Genomic DNA, 14,409 nt, shown 5'->3' with positions numbered 1-14,409 from the left:
AAAATAAAAAGAAAATACATAAAAAGGCAACAAAAGGCCCACAATACAACTACATACACACCGGCATCGGGTGAAGAATGCAGGAGTGCAGTGTTAATCAGGTCAGTTCGTAGGAGGGCCTGTCGTGACGTTGCATTACTTCTGGATTTCTGCAACATTTCAGAGAACAATTGGAAGTCAGCCATGTTGAAATTGGGCCGATGCATTTCAGACCCAATAAAGGCAGCAGGACATCTTTCGGAAAGGACATCAGAGGGTCGTAAGTGGATTGATGACAATCGCTGTTAGTTCTTAGGTCACAATATAGCTTTCAATTGCAGATTTTTGTGAATTGAAGAGAATAGCAAATATTATTTCAAGAGGAAGCTACATAGACCCAAGGAAGAAAGTAAATAAGGTTATCCGGTCGGGTGAAATGAACAAGGGTGCAGCAGATCTTTGTGGGTTTAAGTTATTACCATCTGCAGAGACCGCAATTGCTTAATGGGACTCTTTCTTTCTTAACGATTGTCTGACTTAACACAGTAAGGAACATTTTCTTCTATCCTTTCACGCGATGTCGGCGTCCCTGCAATGTCACTTCTATTTCCCACCCAGAATTGTCATTCAAAACGTGGTTGTGACGCAGACTTCAACCTCTGCAGTCGACGTAATGCAAGTACATCCCGGTTGGAAGCGAGGTCCAATGTTTTGACCCAGCGACTGTGAAACAGATTCAATACAGGTGAAAGTCAGACAGGTGTGCAGCTTTACCATGTATTCAATGCGCCTGTTCTTCTAGTTGGTAGAGGGACGCGACTCCATCGAATGGGCATGGGCGAGTTACTGCAGTCCATTTAATCGATGCCACTCATCGTCTTTTCATGCTCCATACAATGTGAGCGTTCTGTTATTCTGTTCGATATTTCGTTCACTGGATGTGGAAGGAAGGGTCGCCAGGCAGTTGTACAACCGACATAAAAACTTGGATCTCTGATGGAGGCGCTCCAATATGCATGCGATCTTCAACCGACCTTTCTCTCAGGTGGAGGTTGGTCACCCCGGATCTTGACATGTTGGGCTGCTCTCACCTCTAATTGGTCTTGAAAAATTGTGTTGGCTTCATTTCCCGGCGCAGATCCGTGAAGCCGATACATTTTTCCAAGTAACCCGACCGTTCCACGGGAACAGTGGAAGATATTCGTTCAATGTGATGTAACTCCCATACCTGCATCTTTCCAATTTCAGCATGGGTTTTGGTGTCACTGCAGGCCACTATATTAATGGTCTACCAATCTGCCATGATGTTACTGGAAAGTGGTGCTAGAAGAACATTCAATGCTTAAACATTCAATGATACGAATTCATACTTTCTAAGAAAACAGTCACACGAAGATAACTTCTAGACTAGTGACCAAGCAGTTTTGAAACAAGTTCTGAAAAACTATTGGGAGGAATATGACCAGAATGTCCTGTGGCATTTGCACAGGGTGAAAACTTGCTGAGATCAGCTAACCTGTTTTTTTTGCAATTAGGGGACAACTTAGTGTGGCCAATCCACCTACCCTGCACATCTGTTTGTGTTGTGGGGGGTGATACCCACGTAGAAACGCGAGATTGCGCAAACTCCTTACGGGCAGCGACCCGCGGCCGGGATCGAACCCGGGTCCTCGGCGCCGTGAGGCAGCGGTTCTAATCACTGCGCCTCCTTATGCCTCAGCTTTAGAGCGATGCCAGAGGCGAGTGATACACTGGCAGCAGTAGTGTCGAACATCAATGTGTAGACAGGCTGGAGAAGTTCGAATGGTTGCGTACAATGCAGGAAGAGCAAGTGTAGATTGAGTATAGCGTCTCCAAATAGGCAGTAGGTTCGTTAGGTCAATGACGAGTGGCCGCTTCTACTGATAGAAGGGCTGAAAAACCAGTGGGCACTGATCGAACGTCATTGACAAAATCATCTGGGGAGAAAGGGCGATGCTTCTTTTGAGGATGAAGTTGCGCTGCCCTTGCAGGCACAAACATCTGAAAAGAGGTTGTTTGCAGATTCAATGGTAGCATTAAAAACAGAGCGCGGCTCGGCAAATCGGTGAAGGAAGCAAGTCGGAAGGTGAGTGGAAAGAGGGGGAGGTCGTTTTTGCAGCTAGCCTTCTGCTTCTGTGACAGCGCTCGGACGGAGAAGATTGGAGGAACGGCTTCCTCAGCCCCGCATTATTCCATGATTCCCAGATGGTGGCAGAAACTGAACCCAGAACAGCAATGTCTCACTGCCACCCAGCGGCGGACAGGGAAGCCGGAGCCACCGACTCGAAACCTGGAGGTTTTTGTAGCTGCAGAATGGCTTCCTCAAACGCTGTGCAATACTACAAGCGCAGAAGTAGACAGCGGCGTGAGATGGAGCGGCGTCTATCAATTCCAACATGAACAGTGTTTGGCTGGGCCTCGTGGCCTTAAAAGACTCCGATGTGTAAGGCGTAGCAGCATCTTTGCCAGCAGAAAGGAACAGAGCTTCGATTGCCTGGCCTCGTTGTTGCCTGTACCAGTACATGGTGGGGTAGCCAGTATTCTTCAGCGTGCATCTGAGTATTGTCGAGTCTCCTTTCGCTAACGATAGGAACGGAGGCGACTGTTCAACGTAAGAGGCGAGAATTCCTGATGAATTGAATATAGAATAGATTCGAGGGTAAATTAAAAATGCGTTATCAACCAGGGCATTTAAACAATTAGCTTGCATTGATGGGCAGTTATTAGAATCTCGTGACATCCTGACATGTTTTCCAACTATTTAAAAATGCAACGCTGACCACTAACTGCATGGAAGGTCGTTGCGGAATTGTGGGCAGTACATTGCCGCAGACATCAATCTGCTGAAAAGCAATTCCTAAGGGCTCTTTTAAGTGGATTAATGTTTGAAAGGTGATGCAAGACACGGGGGTAACCCTCTGCCCTTCTCCGTATCGGGCAAAGCGATCATTTGTGTGCACTGGCAAGGATTGATCCCCGACACGATACCCAATGACTGGCCGCAGTGAGAGGTCATCCCTGCGGAGACAGACAATGCCCCCTTTGAATTTGAAGCCCCGCTTTTGGAAGAAGAGTCGAACATATGGGATTGCACCTCAGATATGGGATTGCGACAGCCTGAGTTACAGCTGGCCTTGCAATGCAATGAAGTTGAAATTTCGACTTACGTGGAAGAAGCGCAGCCAAGGACATGATATAACAACCTTCCAGCAACATGGTCGCGTATTTGGACTCTCGGTGTGTGAAGAGAGTGCAGTTCAACATAGAGTTACATGGACGATTCACTGCTGCATCTTGTGAAATGCTGAACATTTGGTTTGCAGACTTATGCGAACGTCACTTCCCCCCGGAACCTGTCCTCCACCCTATTACTGTCCTCAGAAATTATGTCGAATCATTCGACACAGTGTGGCGGGGAATAACTTAATAATCAAGTTTAATTTTCAGAGTTTTCTCTCCAGAAGATTACGAGTGTCAATTCGCCTGGCGGATTGTCGCTGACAATATTCATAGTTGGAAGATAATTGGAAATATTTGACAAAAAATGTGCCGATGGAACCTGGGGGAGAAACATATATTTTATTTGCTGCAGCAACATGGTGTGCTGTGGGCAGAAACGCATTGCCTCAAACTATTATCTTCGCAGAATGATAACGTCTTGGAGAACTGAATTGGCTGCCTGCTGGAACACCAAATTAAGTGTGTTAGAGGTTGAGATTGACAGATTTTAATCAGTACGGAATCAATGATTAGATCCATTGAATCGCCACAGTGCAAATGAGGCAAATCGATCCACCGTGTTTGCACCGACCCTCTGACAGAAGACGCTCTCTTGGGTGGCACTGTCCCGCCAATCCATTGCTTTGGACAGCATCTTTAGACATTAAGTGACAATTTAGCATATGCCAATCTACCTCGGCTGCAGATCTTTGAACTCAGGAGGAAAGCGGAGGAGGCGGAAAAATCCCAGGCACAGGGAGAACTTCCAAACTCCCCACAGACAGTCACCCAATGCTGGAATTGAACCCAGGTCCCTGGAGCTGTGAGGCAGCAGTGCTAATCCACCTTGTCATTATGGACAATTAAGTGGAGTTGAGTATTTCGTCAGATCAGCCATCTAATAGTGGGCGGAGCAGTCTTGACTTTCCGAGTCACCGACTTGTGCTCCGACGCATTATGGTCTAAATTGGCAGACCATCCGAAGTTAGCAATTTAAATCGCTGCTGTCGGACCGTTGCCTGCCAAGCAGAATTGTCCAGAGGAAGCTAGCCCTTCTGAACAATGACCGGGCAAACCATTAGGGGGGAACTTCCTAGATGGATTCCCCAGCTCATCATTGGGGTACCCCCGAAGTGCGACGGCGCCTGAAATCCAGAGAATTATAGGCATCGCTCTCGCATTGAATTCACAGCGATCTGAACGAATTCTTCCTTTGCTGCACAGAATACAGTTGGGTCCAATTCCTGCTCGTCTGGCCCACCGAGCTCTGAGTCTGGCGCCGGGACGGCACTGTGGTCTGCAGGAAGTGTAAACCGTAACAGGGAAGTAGTGGTGACAGGCGCCTCAGATGGGGCATCTGTTTTGCAGTCATTATAAAACTGAGCTTCCACAGCATCGGCTACCCCCACTTCTCGGTGAGCTTCGATGCACAGTTGCCCTTGAGAACTCGGTGGTGATTACTTTGTTGAATACGAATTGATGGCTTACTATTCCAGTTCTAAGATAGATTAAAATCGATCGAGGGGTATCCCCAGGAACCTCCATTCCTCGATAGGGGACTTTTGGCGCAATGTCAGTGAATTAGTAAAACCTAGGTTCGAATCCCACTACAGCAGATGGTTAAATGTCAATTCCATAAAAAATTGTAAGCAACGGTTTCAGGCTTTCCGTCTCCTTTTGTGAGAAAGCAGACCTGGTTAGCTGGTGTAACTTAGAGCAGGACGTTTCCTATCGCAATTGATGTAGCTCCAGATCCCAGCGAAATGGTTGGCCATGGAATGCTCTATCAACCCATTCAGAACAAATGGGCAACACATGCTAGCCTAACCAAAAATGTATTATCGAGGCAATAATTATTAATCCAAGATTGTGTCGTTTATTTAATTAAATTTTCATTCCATTGTGGGGGATTGTGTTTTCACTTAATGCATTGGGGCATTAGTAGTCTGGATTAGTAGTCTGGGGATGTTATTACGGTGCTGCCATATTTGAGGGACAAACGCGAACTAAAGGGTTAACATAATTCAGTATTTGCAGTCTCTCTGAAAAGTGTGCAACTCGGCACCTGCATCAGAGCGCAAACTGCCTTTAACGCATTGTGAAACCGCGATCGGGAAACAGGTGTCCAAGAGTGCATCATCTCTGCAGAGTCGTCTCGAATTTGCAAACGGCACATTGTTCCTGAGCTATTGAAGCCCGGTGGTACAGCGCGCGTTTTCTGTTGCAGACGTATCCGACCGCTTAATGCTGCAGAGGTTACAGCGAGTTCTCGGAGAATGGTGACAGAAACTCTCGCCTTCAGTTATAATCACAGGCTGGAGACACACGTGGCGTTTTTGTTCCGGGACAAAAGGTGTTTTTCAGATCGGATACAGATGATTCAGATGACGGCAGCTTGATCACAACATCCAGGCGAGAAATGGTCAAATATTTGCCACGGAAAAAAGTGGAAAGGTGGAATATTTAGACTAATTGGGTTAGCTCTTAAAAGACAGGCTAGATTTAGTGGTGATCTGTAGTTCTGCATCATTCCACGCTCAGATGAAAATGCTAAGCTCTCGTCTTCATGGCAACAATGAGATAATGACCACCAGGCATGTTAAATACCTGCTCACAATTTGTCACAGACTTATTTACCGAAGGCTGTGGTGGAGTCACAGCGCCATCTAGTGCCAATATCAATCAATTACAAGAGGCTGCAATTTATCTCTGGTTCCCAGGTATCTCTGGGCACATACATTGTGCAGTTTGTTTCAATGATGTCAAAGAATCTCAACCTCTTCGCTATCAATCCTGGAGAAAAGGTATTACATTATAAACGGCAGCAATTGCCGTTTATGGGAGAGGGTTCCAAATCTCAACCGTTCTTTCTGAGTGCAAGTGCTTCCTGAGATCTCTCCTGAATAGCCTAGCCATAATTTTTCGACGTTGCCCCTAGTGTTAGAATGTCCAACTATGTAACTCTTTTAGATTCATCTACGCTGTCAATTCCTGCCAATACCCTGAAGAGTTCGATCAGGTCACCCCCTAAACTCTACTTTCTGGAGAAAATAGGCCGAATTAGAATAATCTCTCCTCATATTTTATTCGCTGATGTCCCGGCGTTATGCTTGTAAACCTACACTGCACACCATTCAAGGTCAAAATATCCTTTCTGAGGATCCTAGATCTGCAGATGGTAACCCTAGTGGGGTTGAAATAGGGTTTTTCAAAACTGCAGCGTAATTATTGGTTCCCAGTCCTCTAGATATAAAAGCCATCAATTCATTAGCCTTCTTGATGACTTTTTGTGGCGTTTTAAAGATCTATGTACCTGAAGCCCTAAGTTACTTTGGACACCCAATGAACTTAGCTCCATAGCATCTAGAAAGTGCCCTTATCTTACTTTTTGGTCCACAGTAGATGACCTCACAACTGCTTACACTAAAATCCATCTACCACAGTCCTGCCCATTCACTTAGTCTATTAATATTACTTTGTACTTTTATGCTGGCTACAATGACATTCAACTTTGTGTCAGCAGAAAATTTAGATATAGTACTTTCTATGCCATTGGTCAAGTAGTGAACAATTGAAGCACTAACAATTGAGGCCCTTTGGGACACCACCAGTCACATCCTGCCAATTTGAGTACCTACCCATGACCTCTATTTTCTGTAGCATGTCGCAACCAATTTTCCAGCCATGTAATTTGTCCTCATTTCAGGGAACTTCTCTAGAGTTACTAGATTTTCAGCCTGGACTTTGTTACATTCCTTCTGGAAGTTCATATAAACAACATCCAGAGACATTCTACTGTCCACTATCTTAGACACCCCTTCAAAAACCTCAATGAGTGTTTACCAGGTAAACCTACCTGTCAGGACTCCATGTGGGCTCTTCCTGATAAACTGAACGTTATCCTTGATTAGAGACTTCAACAATTTCCCCATCACATACTTTAGGCAGATTCTAATGTTACCGAACGTGTCCTCTCCCGACCCCTTGACTTTCTTTAGGAGATCCTTGTTCGTGAATATCCCGTCAATTCTGATGCACCACAACAGCCAAGGAGCCACCTGAAACCAGGAAGTACTTGGGAAGAATTAGAAATGCTGTGATACACTGGTGACGCTGAACGTTGAAGTCCTGCAAAGCTAACGAAGCAAACTTAGCCCGTGTCCTAATTACCCACTCTGCAACAAATATCAAACGGTTAACATCATATCAAAAACATTTGTGTTCCCCGAATGTGAACTGAGTAAACGGTTTATCTAATAGTAATGTTTATTTCTGATTTCACGGTACTCTATGGCAATACATGATACGTTCTTGCCTTTTTTTTGCTTAGGATGTGGGCGTCCCATTTGTTGCCCAGCCCTTGATTCGAGCGGCAAATACAGAGGGCGCTGTCAGAGTCCACTTTGCTGTAGGTGGAGTCACTTATACATCAGACCAGTTAAAGGTGGCACAATTCCTCCCCAAAAGGACAGAGGTAAATCGACAATGGTCATCGTTAGGCTTTGAATGGCTGATTCACTGAGATCAAATGTGACCATGTGTCGTGGTTTTATTAGCTTGTGTCTCGGGATCAGTTTTCCAGTGTGAATTCCACTACCCCACCACCTCCCCAATATGAACACTTAACGAGGCCAATTAGTGGAAAAGAGCAATGATTGTGGCAGAGGTTTACATGCTCGGCATCAAGAGTTAAAGAGGAATATCAGTGTGATCCCAAACCCTAGTTTCGGAAGCAGATACGAAATTTATTGCTCTGTTCTCTGGGTTTCAAGGAGAGACGTAGACAAATTATATGCAATACAGTATTGCAACAGCGATACTAAAATTACTGCAGTTAGATGGCATTTTGTAATGATGCTCTTTCTGTTCCTCTCTCTCTCGTTTTGTGCTATTTTTCGCCCAAACATATTTTCTTTAATTTCCTTTTCTTTTCGCGCACTTTAATGGTCTGTTGAGCAGAGAGAAACACTTGTCACTGTGCCTTGGCACACGTGGCCATCAACAAAGTCCAACATCCATTCACGGTTCCTTGCTGAAGCTGTTTCAGGGTGAATTCAGCGCATTTATGTTGTCGCGAGGTGCCTGATGGGCGAGGACAGCAGACATGTCTCTGGAACGGTTTTGGTCAGGGCCTCTGGTGTGCGCGCAGCGCTGTGCTCCATCACTGGCGGCGCAGAAATACTCAGCCCAATCTCCAGCTTTAACCTTCTTGACCGTGAGCGTGCTCATCTTATCTTCCATCGTCCGGGTAATTTCAAACCCAGGTTGGAACCGCTTCTCATATTGCGCTTCGCTGCCTCTGGGGCTGGAGCCGACGAGCGCGAGTCCCTGTCCGAGTCCTTGCCGATACCAGAGCATCATATTACGCACAGTGTCATTCTGACAGCAATTTAACACGGCCTCCTCTCCCTGCTGGACAGCGATAGCAGCCGGCCACTGGTGTATCACATCGGCAAGCAGACATTCTGACAGAAAAACAAATGGGTCAGTTTCACTAACCAGATTCATTCCATTACTTTCCTGACATTTTCACTTGCTGCTTGGGCGAATAACCGACATCAAAATGGGCTGCCCCTGTCCACCCGGTTGCTTTCCATACCTAGAGATCGTACCTAACTTAACTCCATACATCTGCGGCACCAGCAAAACGGAAATGTGAGTATTAATCCTTCAATTGGTTTAAGTAAAAAGAAGCGAATTATGCAGGTTTTGTCTGCCGTCAATCCTGCTAACGGGAGCCAAAATAATATTAAGCGCAGTCCTAAAGACTTTGCACCGAATATAATGTAAGATCGTTGCTGGTTTATATGTTTCATCAGTTCTCAGTTCCCCGGCTATAACATCACGAGGCGCCAGAATATCATTTCTAAATTGATTCGCAGAAAACACGAGAGAAGAACAGAACTTAGAAATAGTCGCTGTCACCTTACTTGGGGCCAGATATAGAAGAGACAAAGTCAGCAGTTTCAGATGCATGTCTGAAGGCAGTCGGAGATCTAGTGGTTCTCTCGGGGCTCCGGTTTAAAGGGTGGTGACGCTCATGCACACGTGAGAATCGATATCTCGTCAGCGAGTAGAACAAGAAAAGTCCTACATTTGCCTTGGCTCTCTTCCGGTCTCAAGACAATCGTTGCCTATTCCGAACCTGCAATGTTTCTTTAAGGGGAGCCGCAGCAAGAAACTTGTTCACAACAAAGTCCGCTTTAACCGCGCTGGGCCCCTCCATCAGCGAATGTGTTATTAGTGTTCGTGGATGGAGGATCGAAATCGGTTTCGATACCAGCAGAAATTCCGATCCCTTCTTGTCAATAGTAACAGCGGGTTGGTGGGGGAGGAGGGGTGGGAGAAATAATATTCAACTGAGAGCGCGTGATTTAATTATTCCTTCAGTGCTAACCCCAGCAGCTTTGCAGCCCTGCTCAGTTTTGCACTTGACTATCCAGTCAATTCATGAGTTTTATTGAATTAATCTGTGTCAAACAATACCGACGGCAATGGGCTTCCTTCATTGGGGGAACAGAGATGCTTTATTTGCTCTTCTTGGCCCAGGAGCGATTAAAGTGATATGTAACAGGGCGGTACCGTGCACGAGAGGCGCTAATACTGTGACGGCGCAAGGCGACTCAGATATCGTCATGGATTTTAACAGCATAAAGCGAGGCCTGTGGGTCTATCCTGTCCCTGTCGGCCATCAAGAATTATCTCTTCCACTCTTATTTTCCAGCACTTCATCCGTAGCCTGGTATGCTATGGCGTTGCAAGTGCTTATCTAAACGCTTCTTAAATGTTGCGATGGTTACCATCGTCACCTCAACTTCAGGCGGCGAGGTGCAGATTCCAACCACCTCTCATTGAAACAGCTTTTCCTCAGATCCCTGCTAAATCTCCTGCCACTTTACTTCAATCTACTTTCCCAGGCTATGTCCTTCATAACTTTTTCCACCTGTAACAAATCCCCCCTCAGCCTTCGCTGCTCTAAGCAGAAGATCCCCAGCCTAACCAGCCGCTCTTCATAGGTGAAACGCACCAGCCCAGGCAGCAGCTTGGTGAATCTGCGCTGCACTCTTTCCAATGGAATCACCTCTTTATATATTGTGGCGACCAGAACTGCACACAGTACTCTAGCTCTGTGCTAGCAGGGAGTCTTCTACAGATCATCATTAACTCCCTGCTCTTATATTCTATGTCTCGACTAACAATGATAAGTATCCCACGTGCCTCCTTCACCCCCTTATGTACCTATCCTCAGCCTTCAGGGACCGAGGAAGATGCACCCAAAGGTCACTCTTATCGGTGGTCCCACGTCTTTATCGCACTGCCAAGGAACACTTTCATTCTCGCTGTTTACCAAAGTTCCAATTTTGTTCATCTGCGAATTTACTGACCATACAGCCCACATTCACATACAGACAATTAATGTGCATTACAATAATTCAGAGTCCCATCACAGATCCGTGGTACACCACTGGACACCAACTTCCAGTCAGAAAAACAACCTTCGTCCAGCGCCCTCAATTCCCTTTCAATAATCCAGCTTTGGAGAGGGCACAGAGAAAGTACACTTGCCTGGGATGGAAAACCTCAGCTATGAGGAGAGGCTGCAGAAACTCGTGCTATAATCTTTCTTTGGACAGTGAAAGCTGAAAGGGGACCATGTCGACATGGACACGGCTGAAAGAAAAGAACTGCTCCCTTCAGATGAACGGTCAATAATATCTAGGTAAAAGGTTTAGCTGGGATGTGAGGAAATGTGTTTTCACCCAAGGGGTGATAGGAGTTGGAATGCAATGTCTGGGAGCAGAGCTGAGGCTGGAAACATAACCATATTTAAAAGGTACTTCAATAAACACTTGAAATGTCATAATAGTCAAGGTAATGGTACAGGTGCTGGGAAGGAGGATGTGTGTAAATTAAGTAGTTTTTTCTGCAGGCTTGATGGGCTGAAAGGCCGCTTCTCTACCATGATTCTATGGCTGCAATTAGGCTAATTACCCTAAAACCCAAGGGCTAATTATCTTGGAAACGTGATCAGTTTCCCATGCATGTCCTTTTCAAAAGTCTTCCTGAAGTGCATGTTGACTGCGTGAACAGCAATGCCCACATCTCGGAAACTCGACGAAACGTCCAATCAACTTTGTTGGACAAACCCATGCAGGCCCCCCATGGTTAACCTTTGCCTCCCCAAGTAGAGATTCATTCTGTCCCACAGAATGTTTCCAATAATTTCTGTTGTGTGAGCGTACCTTTAAGACATGGATGTTTAAGCAATGTACCTTTCAGAAAACAGTGATGTCAGAGAGTGGGTGGGGCTGAGCTCATGTCAGCCATTTTGCAGGTTTTTAGTTTCAGTTTAAAAAAACAGTGTCTGTGTTTTTCCAGAGAGCTGCAAGTTTTGAAAAGAGCTGAGTGGGTGTCTGTGTTTTGCAGGGAACTGGATATCTGCCATGAAAGAGAATCTCTGGATTATTTGGGTGATTTAAACTTATAATACTGAAGCCTTTAACCTGATGTGATTTTGTTTAAAGGTGTTAAGTCTCTTGGAAGTTTTGAAGGAATTATTTACTGTTCCAATATTTTCTGAGCTATCTTTCAAGTAAGGGATGTTAAGAGACACGCTCCCTCCCCTCCCCCCCCCCCCCCCCCCCCCCGCACGGGGCCCTGTCCTTCCAACGCCAATGTCCACATCACACAGCCCCCACATCAAGCCATTTCGCCCAACCCCAGCCAGCACCAAAGAAAACAGAACAGAGTGTCCCCCAAAATACAGTAACCCCCCCCCCAGGTACCTCCTCCCATCAAACCCTCAGTTCGAGTCCAACTTTTCAGTTTGGATAAAGGTCCATGCCTCCTACGGCGTCTTGAAGTAGTGGTGCCGATCCTGAAATGTGACCCACAACCGCGCTGGCTGCAGCATCCTGAACTTCACCCCCTTCCGATGTAGAACCGCCTTAGCCCGGTTGTACCTGGCCCCCTTCCTGGCCATCTCGGCGCTCCAGTCCTGGTATATTTGGACCTCTGTGTTCTCCCGCCTGCTGCTCCGCTCCTTTTTAGCCTATCTCAGGACACACTCACTGTTCACAAAGCGGTGGAACAGTACCATACCTGCCCTTGGTGGCTCGTTGGCCTTGGGCCTCCTCGTCAGGACTCGATGAGCCCCGTCCAGCTCCAGGGGCCTCGGGAAAGATCCCGCGCCCATCAACGTATTGAGCATCGTGACCACATATGCCCCGGCATCAGAACACTCCACTCCTAGAATTCGGAGCTTCTTCCTCCTTGACCGATTCTCCATGTCCTCAAATTTTCCCTGCCACTTCTTGTGCAGCACCTCGTGTGCCTCCACCTTCACCGCCAGGCCCAAGATCTCATCCTCGTTCTCCGGGGCTTTTTGCCGCACCTCCCAGATCACCGCCCTTTGGGCCTTCTGGGTCTCCACCAGCTTGTCGATTGACGCCTTCATCGGCTCCAGCAGTTCACCTTCAGCTCCGCAAAGCAGCGTTTGAGGAACTCCTGCTGCTTCTGCGATCATAGCGCCCACGCTGCCTGGTCTCCACCCGCCGCCATCTTGCTCCTCCTCCCTCGCACTTTTCGCTGCACTAAAATCACTTTCTTGACTGCTCCACTCCTGGTCCAATCCGTACAGTGCCAGGGGAGCCGTAATGCCACCTTCCCACACTGGGAACCGTCGAACAACTGCCGTTGGGGCCCCTCAGAAGAGCCCAAAAGTCCGTTTCTGGCGGGAGCTGCCGAACTTGAGACTGAGCTCAGCATAGCCGCACCGGGACGTCGGTGCTCGAGTTAGAACAAAGGGAGCATCGATACGGAGGCGGGCGGACGGATCGATGGACAGACGGATGGACGGACGAATGGGTGGCTGGACGGCTGGATGGATGAATGGAGGGATGGATGGACGGATGTATTGATGGATGGATGAAAGACAAAACGATCGGCAGCTTAACTACAAAAGTCAAGCTCTCTCTCGCTCCCACAGAATTTCAGCATCGATACCTGTCCCCACTTAACCTCTTATTCATTCGATTATTCGCTTTCTTCGTCCTTCCCATCAACTCTGCCACGCTGGAACCTTCACCCATTATCTGTTGCAGACTTGCGCTGTTCCCAACCAAGGCAGGCATAGAGCGACGTTTATTGTCCGACTTTAGACACCGTCTTTGTCCGCATGACTATCTATTTGCTGATGGAGTGGTTCGAGAGCTGCCGTCTGATACGGAGCGAGTTATTGTAGCACGAATCGGCCCCAGTGTATCCCTGTGCAGAAATACTAGGCCTAGTCCCTCAGCTGCACCTTCTCTATCTTCAGATCCAATTCGCCACCTGCAGCCTTCTGGGCTGGAAGTCCCTCCGTAATCCCTTCCGACTTGGTCAAGTGGTACCGGAACCCCAGGCCCGGGAATTGACGGTACCGATACATGTTAATATCAGTCTCGTGCTGGATGCACGTCATGGTCATATTGGCGCCCTCTTTCACCGAGACAGGTTCCAGGGAGTGCACTATATTCTAAGACTCGCCACGTCCCCGAATAAGCAAGTACAGCAATAATCAACAAAAAGCTCATATATCAGATAGTCCTCCCCCATGTCCCACTTTTTGTCACATTGTTACATTGAGTATAAGAATTGGCAAGTCATGTTGCAGCTGTATAGAACCTTAGTTAGGCCACACTTGGAGTATAGTGTTCAATTCTGGTCACCTCACTACCAGAAGGATCTGGAGGCTTTAGAGAGGGTGCAGAAGAGATTTACCAGGATGTTCCCTGGTAAGGACGGTATTAGCTATGAGGAGCGGTTGAATAAACTCGGTTTGTTCTCACTGGAACGACGGAGGTTGAGGGGCGACCTGATAGAGGTCAACAAACTTATGAGGGGCATAGACAGAGTGGCTAGTCAGAGGTTTTTCCCCAGGGAAGAGGGGTCAATTACTAGGGGGCATAGGTTTAAGGTGCGAGGGGCAATGTTTAGAGTAGATGTACGAGGCAAGTTTTTTACACAGAGTGTAGTGGGTGCCTGGAACTCGGAGGAGGTGGTGGAAGCAGGGACGATGGTGACGTTTAAGGGGCATCTTGACAAATACATGAATAGGATGGGAATAGAGGGATACGGACCCAGGAAGTGTAGAAGATTGTAGTTTAGACGGGCATCATGGTCGGCACGGGCTTAGAGGGCCAAAGGGCC

The 14,409-nt window shown here is 47.1% G+C and overlaps 1 protein-coding gene across 1 annotated transcript in view; it reads right to left on the bottom strand.

Moving 5' to 3' along the window:
* The window catches only part of LOC140410193 (immunoglobulin lambda-1 light chain-like), a 112,925-nt gene extending 109,625 nt beyond the window's left edge, over window positions 1-3,300 (bottom strand). The window contains exons 1-2 of the mRNA XM_072498166.1: window positions 3,168-3,300; window positions 2,341-2,628 (exon numbers count right to left, since the gene is read on the bottom strand). Coding sequence (XP_072354267.1) covers window positions 2,341-2,628; window positions 3,168-3,264 — 385 coding nt within the window. The 5' untranslated portion in view covers window positions 3,265-3,300. The remainder of the gene's footprint in view (window positions 1-2,340; window positions 2,629-3,167) is intronic.
* Between the last annotated feature and the right edge of the window lie 11,109 nt (window positions 3,301-14,409).

This window comes from Scyliorhinus torazame, chromosome 4, assembly GCF_047496885.1.
Source record: "Scyliorhinus torazame isolate Kashiwa2021f chromosome 4, sScyTor2.1, whole genome shotgun sequence".
In the NCBI taxonomy this organism is placed as follows: domain Eukaryota; kingdom Metazoa; phylum Chordata; class Chondrichthyes; order Carcharhiniformes; family Scyliorhinidae; genus Scyliorhinus; species Scyliorhinus torazame.
Note: the sequence above shows the minus strand (reverse complement) of the source record. Positions and strands in the feature narration are given on the sequence as shown.